This window comes from Podarcis bocagei (assembly GCF_964188305.1).
Source record: "Podarcis bocagei genome assembly, chromosome: 7".
NCBI lineage: Eukaryota > Metazoa > Chordata > Lepidosauria > Squamata > Lacertidae > Podarcis > Podarcis bocagei.
In genome coordinates this window covers 12,513,828-12,533,419 of record NC_138132.1, presented here as the reverse complement: position 1 = coordinate 12,533,419, position 19,592 = coordinate 12,513,828, and the positions used below count along the sequence as shown (strand labels likewise).

At 47.7% G+C, this 19,592-nt stretch overlaps 1 protein-coding gene across 2 annotated transcripts; it reads right to left on the bottom strand.

Moving 5' to 3' along the window:
• Positions 1 to 1,614: 1,614 nt before the first annotated feature.
• Positions 1,615 to 18,312, bottom strand: LOC308590376 (guanylate-binding protein 1-like). Of its 2 annotated transcripts, none has more exons than XM_081200387.1 (11): positions 18,079 to 18,312; positions 16,972 to 17,186; positions 15,816 to 15,943; positions 14,153 to 14,262; positions 12,485 to 12,684; positions 11,662 to 11,904; positions 9,590 to 9,873; positions 7,251 to 7,463; positions 5,771 to 5,873; positions 4,203 to 4,396; positions 1,615 to 2,272 (listed from the first exon to the last, which is right to left on the bottom strand). In XM_081200387.1, exons 2-11 carry the CDS (start codon positions 17,165 to 17,167, stop codon positions 2,069 to 2,071), a joined length of 1,875 nt encoding a protein of 624 aa, XP_081056513.1. In that variant the 5' UTR covers positions 17,168 to 17,186; positions 18,079 to 18,312; the 3' UTR covers positions 1,615 to 2,068. The 2 variants fall into 2 exon arrangements, with proteins under 2 accessions (XP_081056513.1, XP_081056512.1); XM_081200386.1 differs by lacking the exon at positions 18,079 to 18,312 and adding an exon at positions 17,793 to 17,954.
• Positions 18,313 to 19,592: the final 1,280 nt, after the last annotated feature.

Below are 19,592 nucleotides of genomic sequence, written 5' to 3'. Positions count from 1 at the left end.
CTTCTGGCGAACCAGAGCAGCGGACGGAAACACTGTTTACCTTCCCGCCAGAGTGGTACCTATTTATCTACTTGCACTTTGACATGCTTTTGAACTGCTAGGTTGGCAGGAGCAGGGACCGAGCAACGGGAGCTCACCCCATCGTGGGGATTCGAACCACTGACCTTCTGATCGGCAAGTCCTAGGCTCTGTGGTTTAACCCACAGTGCCACCCATGTCCCTTATTGGAGAGAAAGGCCGGTGCAAATTCACATTTTACTCTCGTGCGGACAAACCCAGCTCATCAGCACTGCAGGCTGCAATTCCAGCACATCCACCCACCACAGGGGCAAAGACTGAACCCTGGATACATGCAGCAGGTTGTTGTTACACGGCACAGAGGGAAATTGGCTCTGAGCATGTTCTGCTACTGCATATATTTCAGAGCTGATTTCTTGTGCACAACAGATTCTAGAAGGGAATCAATTTAAGTTGTGCCTGGCTGCAGAAGATGAGGAAGGGAGAAAGAAGGTATCAAATTTAACAACAATGCACTAGGTCAAGGTGATAATCATTGTAGATGCTCCTAAACCAACCATCCCAGAGATGGTGCCTTCTAGATGTTGCAAACCACAACTCCCACCAGCTGGTATAGCCAATAGTCATGGATGATGGGAGTTGTAGTCCCAAAACATCAGTAGGGGATCAGGTTGGTTGAAGGCTGCTTGAGTCAAATACAGCAAGACCGCTACTTATGCACACTTAACTTGTGTGCATTCAGCTTTATGTGTGTGGATTTTTATTTTTTAAGGGGGTGGGGCTCGGAGGGAAATGACTTTGGCAATCCCACCTGCCATTGAACCCAATGTGTTTTGACTATACACAATTTTGGCTTTAGGTGTGAAGGTGTGATCCTTGATACAGTGGTAGCTCAGGTTACAGACACTTCAGGTTAGACGCTTCAGGTTACAGACTCCACTACAGTGGTGCCTCGCAAGACGAAAAGAATCCGTTCTGTGATTCTCTTCGTCTAGCGGTTTTTTCGTCTTGCGAAAGGATTAGCGGATTAGCGCTATTAGCGGCTTTTAGCGGCTTATCTGCTGATCGGATCAGCTGATAAGCGGCTTAGCGGCTTAGAAAATGGGGGGGGGAGGGGAAAAAACCAGCAGGAACTCGCAAGACATTGTCATCTTGCGAAGCAAGCCTATAGGAGATTCGTTTTGCGAAGCACCTCCAAAACGGAAAACTCTTTTGTCTAGCGAGTTTTCCGTCTTGCGAGGCATTCGTCTTGCGGGGCACCACTGTAACCCAGAAATAGTGCTTCAGGTTAAGAACTTTGCTTCAGGGTGTGAACAGAAATCGTGCTCTGGCGGCGCAGCAGCAGCAGGAGGCCCCATTAGCTAAAGTGGTGCTTCAGGTTAAGAACAGTTTCAGGTTAAGAACGGACCTCTGGGACGAATTAAGTACTTAACCCGAGGTACCACTGTATTTAAGTAGACACACTTTATGTAGACAATCACCATCTGGTCTCTGCCCACTAGAGGGCAATGCAAGGCCGGCTTGTTTTCTTTCTAGAAATAGCCTATCCTATTTTTAGTTCTGCACAAAGGAACTCCAGAGCAGGGGTTCCAAGTTGTGAAGCTCAGACTTAATATGTTAAAAATGTAACATTACTTCACATTTTGGCATTCACAACCATGTTCCAAAAACACACACACACAAGCTAATAGCTGGCTTTCTCTTAGGAGACCCACCCAGAATACATTTCCCTGCATAATCTTTATCCTAAGCAAATGTCAGTGGAGAAAAGGCTAACACTGCACACACACTATACTTTTAAAGCACATTGGAAGCACATTTACCCCCTCAAAGAATTCTGGGGACTGTAGTTTGTTTAGAATTGTTGGGAATTTTTAACTGTGTGACTACAGTGCCCAGAATTCTTTGAGGGAAAGAACATGGTTTGAATGTGCTTTAAAGGTGTATAGATACAGCTTTCATGCTTCCTGATTTGTGCAGATGCATCTAATAATACATTCAAATGCAACCTTGCAATCTGCATTAATCCCACCCCCCCCCCATGCTGGAACTATTTCTTTGGCGTGCTCCCAGTTTGAGAAACTGTTGCAAGATGCACACTGTGCATCACCAAAGATGACACAACTGGGATCAAATTTTCCACTAGAGACGACACCCGTTCCCAGCTTTTCTTTTCTTCCTTGAGATGTTGGATTTCACTCTCCATCTTCCTTGCCATCCTCTGAAATCCTTCTTTCAGCAGCAACTTGTGTTCCTGGAAAGGTAAGGAGCACACAGAGACTCGTTCAACTAAGAATCGAAGAGTGAGGGCAGAAAATTACAGACACAGGATAGAATAAGTCCAGGGCTGGAGCAGAATGTCCACTACACTAGCTGGATATGAAAATGTACATTTTCCCAGCATGCTGCCAAATGAGAGGCACACTTTGAGGCTGCATACACACCCAGCTGTTCATAGCACAAAAAATGTTGTTTTGCTCAATCTAGAATTGAGGAGTGCTCTGATGGTGTTTCCTGCTTGGCAGGGGGTTGGACTCGATGGCCCTTGTGGTCTCTTCCAACTCTATGATTCTATGATTCTAGAATTGTTTATGCTCATCCTCAACATGCTGCTTTCAATCCAGATTGATTCTAGATCCTACCATGCACAAGGGTCAGTGTGGCTACTTCACATGCCCCAGCAGAACGAAGGACGAAAGTACTGGGTGCGATCTTGAAACACGCTCACCCACAATGTCATTGAGCAGCTATGGATACACACACCAACATACGCCCCATGGCTGGGACCATTTACGTCTGTTTTTGGGTGGACACACTGGGGGGTAACACATAATCAATCTGCAATGAGCTTTTGTTTTTGGAATTGCAGCGGTTTCTCAAGAAGCACTTATCAGGGATAAAAATGTGCAGATTGTTTGTGGACTATGTATAAAAAACAAGGACTCAGTCTCCATCAATTCTAGAATAAGATGTTGTGTGTACACAACCTGAAAATAGACTGTCTCCAAGTTAGAATTGGTTTTCAATAATAATAATAATAATGAAAGATGGCGACGGGTCAAGTCTCAACTGAGTCTCTGCTGTGTGAGTAGGAGCTCTAATGACCAAATTACCCTGATAAAAAGGCTCAACCTATGAAAATATCTGCCACCTTTTATCAGTAAAAGACTCTGGGAGCTGTCAGGTGGACTTTAAAACCTCCCCTCCCTTTCAAAGCTACTTAAATCAACTTAATAATAATAAGCATACTCCCGGTATGCCCGCCTCTCCCGGTATGCCCTGCGGAGGACCTTAAGGTCCAAAAATAGCAACACCCTAGAGGTCCCAGGACCTAAGGAAGTCAGATTAGCCTCAACCAGAGCCAGGGCCTTCTCAACTCTGGCTCCGGTCTGGTGGAACGCTCTGTCTCATGAGACCAGGGCCCTGTGGGATCTGATTTCTTTCTGCAGTGCCTGTAACACAGAGTTGTTCCGCCTGGCCTTTGGCTTGGAATCATCTTGATCCCCTCCCCCTCTTTCCTTTTTCCGTTCTCCTTCTGTGATGGAACTCTTATTTGGGGACTTCCCTGGATTTTTCCGGCCCACATAGGACCAGTCTGGATAGTTGGCCTTCGTGAAGATTTGACGTTTTCATCCCCAAAAAGTTTTTTATTTGAGTTTCTACTGAAATGAGGCTGAATTTTGTATTTTAATCAATTGTTTTTATACCTAGTGTTGGCTGGGGAGGGCGGGGTATACCGGCAAATAAATTTTTTATTATTATTATTATTATTATTATTATTATTATTATTATTATTAATTATTATTATTATTATACAGGGATTTGTGAAGAAGCACTACATGAGTTGGATCCAAGCTTTCCCTAAACAACATGTGACCTGCACTGAGAGGGTGAGGATGCCTTAGGGTAAATAAATGACTGGTGGGGAGTCACTGAGAAGGGTAGGGGTGAATAGATTTGGCCCTGAGTGGAGGGAAGGGTTCCGCTTCCAAGCACCATCTTAATAAGATGCCCCAAAACAGGAACTGGGAAAATATGACCCTCCAGACCTTGTTGGCCCCTGAGCACTGGCCATGCTGGCTTGCGCTGATGAGAGCTGGACCCAACCACAAGCTCCCCACCCCTGACCTAAAGATTACATACTGCAGTGAGTGAGCATCTGCATCCGGCTCAGCTCTGTTTACCTTGAGTTTCTGCTCTATCATCCTGTCTGTTTCCTCTTCCATCAACTTCTTCTCTTTCTCCATCTTCTCCTTCAACAGCTGGAGCTGTTCATCGTGGCTTCGCTTCTCATCCTCCATCATTTGCTTTAGTCTGGCCTGCTCCTGGTCCAACAGCGTCTGCTGCAGCTGGGCTGCTTCGGCCTGAGTGCGCTGGGCTGGGGGCCAGCGAAGAAAAAGAGACAACCTGAACTGCTGGCAGACAGGAAAGCATTGAAAGAGCATAATCCGGAGAACCACCCCCTGCTACCCTATGAACTTGGCTGGTTTTACAGTCTTCACTCTTTGAGTGTCTCCAACTTCCAAGCTGAGGTGGGGACAGGGCCTGCTTTGTGGTGGCATCCAGACTTTAGAAGACATTCCCTGGACATATTCATCAGGCTGCCTCCATTGTTATCTTCTAGGCATCTCTTATGTACCCAAGATTTTACATGTCTTATATTTAATACTCTTTAAAACTTTGAAGGCAATCTGGATGAAGGATCTCCATTTTCTTTACAGTGGTACCTTGGTTCTCAAACGCCTTGCTTCTCAAATGCTTTGGTTCCCAAACGCCGAAAACCCAAAGTAAGTGTTCCGGTTTTCATACGTTTTTCGGTAACCGAATGTCTGATGCGGCTGTTGGTTATTGTTTCCAGGGAGCCTGCACCAATCAGAAGCCACGCCTTGGTTTTCGTACATTTTGGAAGTCAAAAGGACTTCCAGAACAGATTAAGTTCAAGAACCAAGGTACCTTGGTGCTTTTATTTTTGCTATTTATTTTGCGTTTCTGTTTTTGAGGCTTTTTCGTTTTATTTATTTTGTGACTGTATGGAACCCAGTTCAGCTACTGATAGATAGATAGATAGATAGATAGATAGATAGATAGATAGATGATAGACTGACTGCGGAAATGGATATGGAAATGGACTATAATCAGTGCCAGTAAGAAAAGAAAATATTTTAATTTTTATCATCTATAATACTGTCTTATTTATTTTATGGTACAGTACATTGATTATTGCTTTCATTTTATAGATCAATGGTCTCGTTAGATAGTAAAATTCATATTAAATTGCTGTTTTAGGGGTTGTTTTTAAAAGTCTGGAACAGATTAATCCATTTTGCATTACTTTCTATGAGAAAGTGCACCTTGGTTTTGGAACGGACTTCCGGAATGGATTAAGTTTGAAAACCAAGGTACCACTGTATCAGGTCCTTCCAAAATATACGCCTTTCCCAGGGACACTTCAGAATTAAAATACTCTCTCTCAGGGTATCCCTTGATCACTCCTCCTACCCCAAGCCATAAGAGCCTCTGGCTACACAACAAGACAAGCGCCCTTTAAGATCACAGACATTGCCCTTTCACCCAGTGCTTTTGGGGTTTTATGGTGCTCAATGTGACAACACCACACCTGTTACAATATCATAAAGCTAAGAGGTACCACAACTATAACCTGCTTTGCTAGGAGCTCAGAGCCCTACCAGAGCAGGCCAGAACAATAACATATAATTTATGATGTGTAAAGTCCCCTCCTCCAGATCTGCACCTTCAAGTTGCTTCTCTTGGGCAGTCAAGGCGCGGTCCATTTGAAGGAGAGATTTTGCCACCGTCTCCTTGGATTTCAGGAATTCTTCAAGAGCACAGTCTGCCTGATAAAGGATCGGAAGCAAAGGTTATTAATTGAATGCAAAGATGGGGGGAAGTCAAAGCAGATTACCGTATTTTTCGCTCTATAGGACGCACCGGACCATAGGAGGGGGAGAACAGGAAAAAAAAAAATCTTGTTCTCCCCCTCAAAAATAAGGTGCGTTCTATGCGTTCAAGGTGCGTTCACCCGAAGCCTCCGGAGCCCAGCGGGAGTTTCTGCTGGGCTCCGGAGGCTTTGGGTTCCTTTCGACCTGCTCTTTGGGGCTGGTGGGGGGGAGTGCTGCTTTCCCCCACCGCCAGCCCCAAAGACCAAGTCAGGGAGCAGCACAAAGGTGGCACGCCACCTTCCCACTGCCCCCCGAGCTTGTGGGGCTGGCGGTGGGGGGGAAACGTTGCAGCCTTCCCCCACCTTCGTACAGCCTTTGTAGCCTCCTCAGGGCAGCGGGGTGAAGGCACCCCGCTGCCCTGCGGAGGCTTTGTGCAGCTAACCCCAAGCTAGAACAGCGAGACGGAGCGCTGCGCACCGCTCCGTCTCCATGTTCTGGCTTTGGGCTTAGCCACGCAGCCTGCATTCACCCTATAGGATGCACACACATTTCCCCTTAATTTTTGGAGGGGAAAAAGTGCGTCCTATAGAGCGAAAAATACGGTACATGCAGGGATTAAAGACAACAACAAAAAACTTGGTGTATTAATGTAGCAAATAACTGAATAATAGTAGTTAGGGTGAGATGCTGAGAAATGGATGTTAGTGATCTGTAATCCCTATCACATAGCTTGCAATGAAGGAACGCCTCTTAAAATGATTTTACAGTGCAATCCGTGGGATACTTACTCTGAATCAAATCGTATTTAATTCAGTGGGGCTTGCTCCCAAGTAAACGTGCATTGGATTGCAGTTTACATCTACAGTAAGGGCAGCAATCCTTCCCGCCCTGCCCCCCCGACTGATACCCCCTTCCCTACTAGGAAACTTCTGAGAGGTGCTTGCTAGTGGCAGGTGGAGCCACAGGTAAAAGTGGGAGGAGCAACATGTGTAATATGCTAGTTTGTTCAACACGCTAGTTTTACGCACAAACACACACACCCTTCTGTCCTCCATACAGGTAAGCAAGACACATAATGAAAGTTCAGGGGCACATTCCAGCAAGGCAGAAACCCTCTAGTAAGGCTAGTGAGGGCTGTGACCTGGGCATAGAGGGTATGGCTAAGGAGCTGTAGCCTGGGAGAGTCCAGAGGACCAGAAGGAGAAGCCTGGATGGTCTGAGGCTCCTCACCTCTGGTCTACAGTCTGCTTCTACCCTCCATCAGCACCAGAATGCTGAATCTTTGGATGCTGAGGAAAAGTTGGCTCAGGTACTTCCAAGTAGTGAACCTACCTGAATTCCTTTACAGGGTACCGAACGGTATTCCTCCACCATTTCGTTCCAGTTCTCCAGATAATGCTGGTAGCCACCAGGAGCAGAATAAATTCCTATGTGGACTCCATCTTCCAGCTTCCGGTAAAGCTCCACCAGCACATGGTTGCAGCGGTCAAAGGACACCTGTTTGTTTCTCTCGCATAATTCTTCCTTTTTCTGCTTCAGCTGAAGCTGCCAGAACAAAGTGAAAACAAAACCAGCGGAAAGATGGTGTGTTAACAACGAGGGGGAACTTGCCCCGTTCTGTACCCTGTTGCAGGGAAAAACGCATACCAAGGCCTACATACAATCAACAGCACAGATTTCAGTCGAACTGGAACTGCTTGTGCTGGACGTCAGTTTTATTATTTGTCCAACCACATCTTTCCTTGAGTTCAGAGCCAGGCCCCCTTGCCATTTTCAACCACCTGTCTATTGGGAGATGCACATATATTCAATTTCACTTGAAAAATGTGCCGCTTGCTGCTAGCATTCTCTAGGCTACGTAAGTAAATGAGGTCAACTTGGCCTGCATTTCAATGTCTGTCGCCTGGGGACAACATGCAACGGTCTCCATTTTGGACAAAGAGACTCTGAGAAAACCATGTTAAGTTTCAGGCAGAAGTGAAGGAGCCCAGGCCAGGAAGTGCACATACCATCAGCTCCCAGTTGGCATGAGAGGACTCTTGTCAGTCTTCTTTTAATATAATGCAGGTGGCGCTGTGGTCTAAACCACTGAGCCTCTTGGACTTGCCGATCAGAAGGTCGGCGGTTCGAATTCCCGTGACAAGGTGAGCTCCCGTTGCTCAGTCCCAGCTCCTGCCAACCTAGCAGTTCGGAAGCACGCCAAAAAGTGCAAGTAGATAACAGAGCCGTCTTTCCCATTGGGCTTACTGGCGCACTGTGCCAGGGCGCTGGCCTCTCAGGGGCACCCCAGCGAGTGGGGGAGCTGCACGGCTTTGCCGGCGGCCTCCCCTTTCCCTCCTGCACACCTGCCAGCTGCGCCCCATCAACCATATGGCTGGCGGATGTGCAGCTTCCTTCCCAAGCCTCCACGGGAGGAGAATGATCCCTGCAGAGACTTGGGAAAAGGTCAACAACTCTGGGAAACGGGGGGTGGGGTGGGGCACTGGAGGGATCTTTGCACCATGGCGCCAGGTATGCTTAAGACGGCCCTGGTAGATAAATAGGTACCACTCCGGCAGGAAGGTAAACAGCGTTTCCATGTCCTGCTCTGATTTCAGTGTTCCATTGCGCCAGAAGCGGCTTAGTCATGCTGGCCACATGACCCAGAACAACTTCCTCGGACAAACGCCGGCTCCCTCGACCTGTAAAGCGAGATGAGCGCCACAACCCGAGTCATCTGTGACTGGACTTAACTGTCATGGGTCCTTTACCTTTACCGTTTTTATTTGCTTTGGTGTTTTAAACCACCTTGGAAGAAAAGGCGGAATATAAACCCAATAAATAAGTACGCTATGGAAGGCCCTGCTAGCCATGACGTCTATAGCTATGCAACAGGATTTTGTCTAAATAAGCTTTACTAAGTGTGATCTTTTTTCATATCGCAAATGCCTGGAGATGCGGGGGAATGAACCTAGGACCTTTTGCATGCAAAGCAGGTGCTCTATTCCGGTGGTCCAGCCCTTCTCCAAAGTTCAGTTCTTAATTGCATTCTCTTCCTTGTGGGTTTCCTCTCTGACCACTGAGAATGTTTCTGGTTCCATGACCCCATTTGCACTGCACATTTAAAGTGCTATAGGACTCCCATGAATTTGGGGAGCTGCAGCTGGTTTGGAGAATTGTTAGGAGAGACCTGGCCAGCCAGCCTGTGAGGCAAGATGAGGCGACTGCCTCAGATGGCAAAATCCACAGGGGCTGCAGAGCCTGACGTAGATGTTTATTCTCCCCACCGTCTTGTTCCTGATGTAGATCTTCAGGAGGTGGGGGCGCCATTTTGTGGTTTGCCTCGAGTGCCAAAATGTCTCGGCCAGCCCTGGTTAGGAGATCCCTATTCCCCATCAGAGAGCTACAGTTTCCACGGTGGTTGAAAAAACTACAGCGCCCAGAATTCTTAGGGGGATGCCATGACTGTTTAAAGTGATATGAAACTGCTTCAAATGTATGATGCAGATGGGGTGCGTCTGTGGGGGCAGAGGACCTACATTTGTCTACATTTCAGCATTCTTGAGGCCTTTTTTCGGGCCTGTGAAACAGACTGAGGAGCAGGGAAGGAACTTTTAAAAAATGACCCTAAGTTCGGTTTCCAGCCACACTGGCAGAGACAACTGACAAGGCACAAATGAAACCGCATATACCTCAAGATCCTCCTGGAATTTTTTAACCTGCGCGATGCCAAAGGCACGGGCCATGAAGACAGCGTTGGCTTCCTTTTCACACTCGGCATGCACAGCCAGCAGCTCATCCACCGTGTCTGTGGGCAACGCCAACCGCTTCCCCATCAGCGCTTCGTAACAGGAAACGGCCTCGTGCACAGCAGCTGCGTTCTCAATCTCAGACAGGGCCAGCACTGCGTTCTCCAAGCACGGCACATCCCCACTGTTGATAGCATCGACGTAGATCTTCAATAACTTCTCAAGCACTGAAGAGGGAAGGGTCAGTGAAGCCACAGAACTAGCCTCCTTGCACTGAAAGAGTAATTTCAGGCCCCAAACACCCTTGAGTTGTTTGTCTGCATCAAGTATTCTGCTGTAGCCGCAGATTCACCAAGCGAGAGCAGAAAACAGTTATATTGCACGTAATAAAAAAGGCATAGTGGCCACCCGTTTTCTATTTACAAAAGAAAGATTCTGTCCCTTGTGGCTGCAGAAAATAACTTGAATACATGTAGATAGCACTTGGCTGAAAAAGGAGGGAGGGATCTTGGTAGAAATCCAACACATAGATCCTCCCAGTTACTCTTGTTTGCCTTCCTCCCTTGCTCTCTCCCACAACTCAGCAATCAGGGGAGTTGTTTACATGCAACTGAGGTCCTGGCCACACCGGAGCAAAATGTGGATTTGCACTTACTTACCTGTCTCCCCATTAAAGTAGGGGCATTTGTTGTCCTGGACATTTCTGTCACGGCTAAAAATTGGCCGCTATTTCTTTAACGCTAAAAGAACTAAGTCAGCATGAGTCAGTGGCCTACAATGACTCATGCAACTTTTAACCAAATTGTACCTGTATATATAGAGAGCAGTCAATGTTAGTGTTGGGTGTGGGTTGGTTAGATGGTAGAAAGCTGGTTGCATTTGGTGTGTCTAAAAAGCTGTCGGTCGTGGTTGGAGAAGAAGACTTTTTAAGAATAAAAGCAGCAATACTCTGCAAGAATACTCTTTCTCAAAGACTCTTTTGTGCCAACCAAGGTCTGAGGACTAGGCAAAGGAGTAGAAAGGAGGTCAGAACCTTTTCTTTTTCAAACACTGACAATTTCCCCTTTTAAATGCAGGGCACAGTTGATCCTTGGAAATTATGAAATGGCCAGGTTCAAAAAAACTTGTACTTTAAAGAAAGGAAAGGGGAAGACAAGGGGAACACTGAGACAAGAGAATATGTCATGTGAACACTCCTAGATTAATGGGGAGACAGCATGTGCAAATCCACATTTTGCTCTGCCTTGGGCAAGTCCTTAGTCTGCACCTGCTCCAACTGAGGAGTCAGGGCAGAACCAACCATTTTCTACAGCCAAGTGGGACCCTATTGGTTTCTGATGTCACCTGATCCCTAATGGGCTGGTTGGAGTAACACCCTTCGCCCTAAGCCAACTAGAATGGTGGCGCTGCTATGCAGCAGACATCGCAACATCCACAAGCTGCTCTGCTGACAGAGGGGAAAAGGTTCCACCAATGAAGTTCCCAGTTTGAGACTTGTTATTACAGCCATACCTTGGTTCTCAAACGGAATCCATTCCGGAAGTCCCTTTGACTTCTGAAAACGTTCAAAAACCAAGGCACAGCTTCCAATTGGCTGCAGGAGCTTCCTGCACTCAATTGGAAGCCGTGAAAGCCGTGTTCGGCTTACAAAAAAAGTTCGCAAACCGGAACACTCATTTCTGTGTTTGCGGCGTTCAGGAGCCAAAATTTTCGAGTCACAAGGCATTCGAAAACCAAGGTACAACTGTAGTACCATCAGAACTACACAAGGCAAAAGTATTTACGTCTCAAGTCCAAAGTGCAACAGAGGTCACTGACTAGCACTAAGGTGTGTTAGGTGTACTGTCAACACCTGGAGAGCTCTGAGGTGTTCTGTACAACGGTCAATAATTGGTTTTTATTGGTTGGCATCCACCTGTCTTGAGAGACAACAGAAGAGTGTGAAATGGCTCCTATTGAAATGGTTTCCAACTGCCACCTGTCCCAACCTACAAACTTGCAAAAGCGTTCCTTACTTCTCCCTGTCACAACTTGGCCTCCTGGAACTGTCTTGGGTCGTGATGTCTCCCAGATGTGTTGGCAGAAACGGCCCACCGGCTCCAAGAAATCTTCCTCCAAATCATCTTCTTCCAGATGCTCTAGCTGATGCAAATTCTTCTTGTTAGCTGGACGGTCAAACGTGAAACATTTCCGTGACGGAAAGAATTTGCGGATACATGACTTGGGCATGTTGAACTTCTGGATTTGCACAGTGTCACCTAAGGAAGAAGTGTGAACACACAAGACGATTTGTTAACAGAAAACATGCCATTCATCTCCACAGTGGGGAAAACTTATTTTGTTACCTATACACATTCAAGTTTCCATGCTGACTCAACATCTGAGGACCCAGGAATTACTGTAAGCTGAGTTAGGATATTGCTCTCTGTCTCAACACTGCAAATGTGATGGTATAAATGACGCTTTTGAGCATGTACATGCAGCTCACACATGTATATGTGAGATTATTGGGCAAGGCATCGAGGTCAGAGGGGTTTCAGGAGGCCCAGTCCAAATGCACAAGCAACATGGTACACTTGGCAGTATGCAGTTTTGATGTATTGTTGTGATGTACCCATATGTGTGCTCCATCAGGCAAGTAGCATGGGGACACTTGTTAAACCTATTTGGCCCTCAATGGGTACATGACTGGTCATATGCACCCACTTGAATTTTAGGCCCTTTATTCTTTACATCAGTTGTATGCCTCCACATTAACAATGTCCTCTAGGCTGTTAACAAGCCCCAGCTTTCCCTCCCCATCTCAGACGCTGCCTTATCTTTTTGCAGTTATTGTACCTTTCTGCAGTCTCAAGGCCTCCTCCAGGTACCCGTCCTCAGTGATGGGCTGTCCATCTATCTTCAGCTGTAGTGTGAAATCCCGCACTGCCCAGATGAAGTCTGGGAAGAAACGGATAAATTCGGCAGAATTCTCCTCCTCTGTATCTTCCCCGGGGGAAGCTTTTGCCTTAATCTTTTTTGTCAGCTCAGTGACATAGCTGGGGAGTGCTAAGGAAAATAATTCCAGGGGTGGTCTGTGGATTTGCAATATGAACTTCAGCCAAATCACGAACTGGCTAGACCTGTCTGTAGATGCAGTAGTGGCTGGAGAATAAGATGACCTCCTAGCAGGTGCAGCAAGATTTTCTACACTACAGACTGACCACCTCTTGCAGTTGGGAGAGCTTTGTGGCAAGGGACTTATTTTAACATCGTGGCCTTATGCCCTGCTGACAGCTCTTATTATACATACACCCTTAGGTCAATTCCTGACTCCACCCCTTCTAGGATTCCTAGCTCCCCTACTCCTTCCACCTATCTCTCAGTAAGACATGCCCTCGGGGGTTCCCAACTCTCACACTGTGTCTCAATGAGCTCCTCACCCAGCACCTGATCCATGGGGTTTGCCTATCCTGCCCATCAGCTATGTCTCTCTATGTTTCTTTGCCCTTCACCCAGTTCCTGAGCAGCTCAGTTGGTCAGTGTGTGGTGCTGATAACTCCAAGGTTGCAGGTTCGATCCCTGTATGTGACAGCTATATATTCCTGCATTGCAGGGGGTTGGCTTAGAAAGATGATCCTCAGGGTCCCTTCCAACTCTACAATTCCACGATTCTATGGTTCTATTTCTTCCGAGACAGACCAGGAGAGTTCATTCCACTTGATTCTGAACCCAAAGACGACACCTACAGCTTTTGCTCTAATCTTTTTTGTCAGCTCAGTGACATAACTGGGGAGCGCTAAGGAAAATAATTCCAGGGCTGGTTTGGGGCGTTGGACCTGAATTCAGCCAAACGATGAACCTGTTTGAACCTGCAGTTGTGGGCTAGCTGGCAATAATGATAAGGCTTTTGAGCAGAGATTTACACTACAGACAGACCACATATCACAATTGTAATTTGGACAGCATTTTGTGGCAAGGGGCTGACACCTCTCGGTTTTACACCTTAAGGCCTATTCCTGATTTTATGACTTCTGAAGTTCCTGCCTGGCCCCCGCCCATATCTGTAAAACATGTATAGCTATCAACTTTCCCCTTTTCTTGCGAGGAATCCTATTCGGAATAAGGGAATTTCCCTTTAAAAAAGGTAAACGTTGACAGCTATAAAAACATGTCTCTGAAGGTTCTCAGTTTGCGGCTGTAATCACTGATCCACCCCCCTCACAACGTGTCCCAATGAGCTCCTCACCCACCTTCCGATCCTGGGAGATTGCCTGCCTCTTCTATCGGCTGCATCCCCTCTGTGTTTCCTCCTGCACCACCCCATAGTTCCTCAGCATCCTGCAGACCACTCTAAGCATCATGGAGTCTCAGACCAGGAGAGTTCATCCCACCTGCTTCTGCATCAAGAGATCTGTCTCCCATGGAGTGAAACTCCTAGGGGGACAACCTTCAACTGCCTCCTCCTAGATCCTCCAGGCCAAGCACACAAGTCCAGCTGGGATTTCTGATGCCCCAAAAGGATACTGCAGGTTCTCCAGTGCATTTTGGTCAATGGTGCCCACGCTGTTGTACACCAGGGTGCTGCTGAGAAGAATGGCCAGGGCAAAGATCCACGAGTCGTTCTGTGTGTTTCCCTGAAATATAAAACGGGGCTTTCGAGGACATCCCAAGAGTCCATCACCCCAAATCCCAATGCCCCATTGCCAGCTGCACTCTTTGTGTTGTTGCTTTTCCACTGCTCCTGTTGCACCAGGTTAAGGAATTATTGGAAACGAATGCAGATCATAACTTGCTTGCAGCATCTTAGACTGCACTTGGAAGCCTTGCAGAGGCATATTGCCTAACTGTTGGCAACAACCCCACAGGCACCAAACAGATGTGTTTATTGTATGTTTAGGGGTTTTTTTTACATCCGTGACACTCAGCCTGTCACTCAACCTCCATAGTGGCTTGTACCAGAATTTGGTGACAGGCACAGGAACTCAGTATCCTGAGAATTTAAACTTTCAGTTAATATAAAGAGTAAATTCTAGCACACAAGATAAGAGTGTTGAACCTGCTGAACCACGGCGAAAGCTAGCCAGGGTACATGCAGCCAATGGTGGGCAGAGCCAGAAATAATGATCGGTAGAATTTCCAGGACTGCACCACTCTTGTTCTTCTTACCTCTCAATCACACACACACTGTGAAAAAAGCAGCATTTGCCATTTAGGTGGTGCAGAGACCAAAAAACCTGCGTGCAGCTTGCAAAATGAGCAAATAAATGCAAGACTGCTTATCATTAAGGCCACGAGTTTCAGGGGGATTTTTTATCATTTCAAGACGAAGCAAACACAGCCCACACAGTTGATTGCAGAATCACTGTTTGTGTTTGTGATGACTAATTACCTTGTGTGGCACAACTCTGGCAAGTGGAAAATGTGCCCTGACACACCCAGAGCAGTTATTGCTGGAAACAAGCCTGAAACTGAAACCTTTGTTGATCCAAAACATTAAATGTTTCAATATCATTTTTGCTGTCTAATGTGTCCCAAGAAAACTATAAATATAAAACACCTATAGGGCATTTTTAAACATGACCCCATTGGCATATTAAAATATCATGCCTTCATCGAGAACTCTCATTCTTCAGTGAAGCATTATAGTTCATTGTAAACTTCCTTGAGTGGCAGCATTTTCTGTGTACTTAAAATGTTTTTCAGAGCTGCACCTTGTGTCAATGTATTGTCACTCGGGTAAACATGATTCCTGACCCATTTGCAAACCACCAATACCTGCACCAAGAACCCTTTAGTTTTGCAACAAATGTTGGCCCCTCCAGCAAAAGAGGCTAACTTTCTTCACTTTCCCCCAAGGGCCGCCACCTTGGCGTATGGCCAACTTTCTGGAAGTCACATGTCAAAGTAGGTGTGGCCAAATTATAAAAGTGGGTGCGGCCATCTTTTAAAATGGCATGTTTGGGGTGGGGACAACTTGGGGGGCCAGAAACAGCCAGCTATATCCACCCTTGCTTTTAACCTACTAACAAATTCTGGGTTACAGGAACATGTGTAACACAGGGATATAACTGGCATAAGTATTGGCCATCCCTATCAATATTTGGCCAGGGCATTTTGTCACAGGGCTTTTTTGAATGTGTTGGGGCTTCTGCGGCCCCCACCTGAGTTGCCAACTCCCCCAGCTCACCTTCTGCACATCACCCAATCCTTCTGTGTCCAGTAACACCAGTGAGAGGTCTGCCCTGTAGGGATGCGGAAGACACCACATCCAGATGCCCTTGGTGAGCGCCTCCACTGTGGTATCCAGACAGAAACCTGTGGGAGGAGCAGATCATCATCATCACTATTATTATGCCACCCATCTGACTGGGTTGCCCCAACCACTCTAGAAAACAAGGGGTGCCAAGGTTGAAGGCTTTGATCCTGCACAGAGTTTCTAAACTCTGTGGAACTTACTTCTGAGTAAAGATACCTAGGATCAGATGACAAACTCTCTTTGGCTCAAGGCCCAGCTGCCACAGGGTTCCAGACATCCTCAAGACACCTCACAGGACTTTGAGGAGAAACCAGGACCTATTGAGTCCATTGTTCACATTGATTCTCCTTCTTATTGAACTGTACTCTCTTGTTGAAATATATATTGCAATATACTCACAGGAGGGGCTTATCGTTTTGGTGCCATGGAGTCTGCAAAGTGCCACTTGGGCTGATGTTTCTTCAGTGGGGCAGTTAGGTAATAGTCCTAGGATACCCCTTAAGATGGCAACGTGGGTTAGCTGTCATATTAAGGTAGCTTCCTGCTCAGTGGGGACCTCTGCCCCAAAGTCCTTCCCACCCACTCTGGTTCTATATACAGTGGTGCCTCGCAAGACGGAAAACTCGCAAGACGGAAAACTCGCTAGACGAAAGAGTTTTCCGTTTTGGAGGTGCTTCGCAAAGCGAATTTCCTATGGGCTTGCTTCGCAAGACGACAATGTCTTGCGAGTTCCTGCTGGTTTTTTCCCCTCCCCCCCTTTTTCTAAGCCGCTTATCAGCTGATCCGATCAGCAGATAAGCCGCTAATAGCGCTAAACTGCTAATCCTTCAATGGGCTTGCTTCACAAGACGAAAAAACCACTAGACGAAGAGAATCACAGAACGGATTCTTTTCGTCCTGCGAGGCACCGCTGTAAATATTAATTTACTCCTCTTCCTCCATGCTTCTCCCCAGGCTAGGCAGAACACCCAGGGGCTCTGATACCCCGTTCCAGACACACCAGACACATCTGCCTTGCTCCTCATGCGAAGCTACTGGACTCCAGCCCTTCCCTTGAGTAACAGGGAATATTCATGAAGCCAGTCACCTTTTCTCTTGCCAGCAAGCCTGTTCATGAGGTAGGACTTGCCAGTGCGGTACAACCCCGCAATGGCCACCACCACCACCGGCTGGCGGATCCTGGCAAGCACCTCTGCAGCCTCCCGGTTCACCACCAGCTTCCCGTCCGGCATGTTCTCAATTAGGCAAACAGGAGCCGCCATGTGGACCTGCCCTGGGGCCATCGTGCAAGAGAAGATGGGTCTGCAAAAGGAAAACAGAGGCACTCATTATGCCACAGCCTACTGCCGCCGCCACTGACCCTAGGCTGGCACAGCAGAGGGAGGCCCTGGTGCAGCAGGAGGTCTCCAAAGAACCTCTTGCCTTGGTACCTCTGAGGGCAGGGCAGGAGCTGACCAAGTCGCTGCTGACACCAGGCTGCCATTGTTGTTTGTCTCAAGGGTGTGTGCCATTAGCTCTCTTCCTGAAGAACTAAGGCCCGGGAACACAAAGCCAGTGGCAGGAGGTTGCTAGGTGAGCCGCAGTCAACAAGGGTGTTCCTGACTCAAGCCCCAGAAGCTGACAGAAATATCTCAGTAGGAAGAACAAGGAATACCTCTCTAAATAACAACACAAAACTTCCTTTAAAGGTAAAGTTTATCTACAATAGTGGGAGCCCCCGATTCCTTCCACCCCACAATCAGTTCGATTTGTGAATCATACTGGCAAATCAACAGTGCGGCACCACTTTAAAAAGATATTCTTAATATAAGTTTATCAGCTTATAGCTACTTTCTAGTGAACGAAACCTGAAACATAAACTCGATGAAAGTTTATCCAGCGCTCGGAAAGTGAACCCCATACGCTTACCTGAAAGTAAGCACCGCAGGACACAGTAGCAGTTACTGCCGAGGAGACATGGGATGGGGGCGTTGCAAGAGATACGTGTTAGCATTAATATTAGCGAAAGGGAGCAAAGTTCTTGCAGGCGCCGCGCGGGCGTCCAGCCCCCTTCCGCAGGCTCCATTGAAAAGGCCTGGGGCGATTTGGGGCGGAGGGAGGAAATGCTTAACCCTTCCCTTGCCAGCCACTACCCCGCGCGGATTCCCAGCCTCGCCAGCTTTGGCTCCCGCCCACATGCCAGCGCCGCGTTTACCTCGCAAAAAGAGAGGAAGGGCGAGGAATCCAAAGCTACGATGTTTCGCTTTTTTTTCCCCCTTCCCCCCCAGCTCGAAGTTTTCCCGGGCGGTTTGCAAAGCGCTCTCCGCTTGCCTTGGGTCTTCAGAGAGGGAGCGATCCCCCAAGCTCCGCCTCTTGTCTCGATTTGCGGGGCAGGAAAAAGGTTCAGAAATTGCACCCACTACCCGGGTCACCCTTCCCCGAAAAACTGGCTTCCCGTTGCCAAAAAGTGAAAGCGAAAGCTCGCCGGCTGCCCTTTTCTCGGAAAGGCAAGCGATACCGGGAATTCACCTTTTCCGCAGTTGAATGCTTTTCTTCGGATCGTAGAATTGCAGACGTGGAAGGGATCCCGCGGGTCATCTAGCCCAACCCCCTGCAATGCCGCAGTCTCAACTAAAGCAGCCCTGACAGGGGGCCGTCCGCCTCTTAAGTGGCAGAGATGGTGCGTTAAGGAGGTTGCTGCCGTGTACCGAGTCAGACCGATCTGGTTCCGTATTACCTACACTGGCTGGCAGCGGCAACTACGGTACTAGGATTTGGGGGGGGGGGTCCTCTCCCAACTAGACCTTCCTTCGTCCTATTTGCATTATACAGGCTGCTACAGGGACGCAGATGGCGCTGGGAACGCGGGTGGCGCTGTGGGTTAACCACAGAGCCTAGGACTTGCTGATCATAAGGTTGGCGGTTCGAATCCCCGCGACGGGGTGAGCTCCCGTTGTTCGGTCCCAGCCCCTGCCAACCTAGCAGTTCAAAGGCACAAATTGCAAGTAGATAAATAGGAACCGCTCCAGCGGGAAGGTAAGCCATTTCTGTGTGCTGCTCTGGTTTGCCAGAAGCGGCTTAGTCATGCTGGCCACATGACCCGGAAGCTGTCTGTGGACAAACGCCAGCTCCCTCGGCCAATAAAGCAAGATGAGAGCCGCAACCCCAGAGTCGGTCACGACTGGACCTAATGGTCAGGGGTCCCTTTACCTTTAATTTACACACAATGCCTTCAAAGCACTTTCAAAGCAGGTCTTACGCCCCAAGGAATCCTGGGAACTGTAGTTTCTTCAAGGTGCTGGGGATTGTAGCTCTGTGAGGGCTGCACTACAGCCCCCAGGACTCTTTGGAGTGGGAGGAACGTGCTTTTTGAAGGGCCCACACACCACACTGGGGAAAAAACCAATACTGTTGAGAGCTGGGTAAATAACTTTGACACAGGGGAAGGCAAAAGAAAAATAGCGTCCACACCAGGGGTCAGCAAACTTTTTCAGCAGGGGGCCGGTTCAGTGTCCCTCAGACCTTGTGGGGGGCTGGACTATATTTTGGTTAAAACATAATAAACGAATTCCTATGCCCCACAAATAACCCAGAGATGCATTTTAAATAAAAGGACACACTCTACTCATGTGAAAACCTGCTGATTCCCGGAATGTCCACGGGCCGGATTTAGAAGGCGATTGGGCCGGATCTGGCCCTTGGTCCTTAGTTTGCCTACCCATGGTCCAC

Bases quoted from the DNA above. Each gene is read 5' to 3' on its own strand.
- LOC308590376 (XM_081200387.1), bottom strand. From the start codon at position 17,167: ATGGCCCCAGGGCAGGTCCACATGGCGGCTCCTGTTTGCCTAATTGAG. The intron at 12,685-14,152 runs GTATCCTTTTGG...AGCACTCCCCAG, and splicing joins AATGCACTGGAGAACCTGCA to CTATGTCACTGAGCTGACAA. The intron at 9,874-11,661 runs GTAAGGAACGCT...TTCCCTCTTCAG, and splicing joins CCAAGTTGTGACAGGGAGAA to TGCTTGAGAAGTTATTGAAG.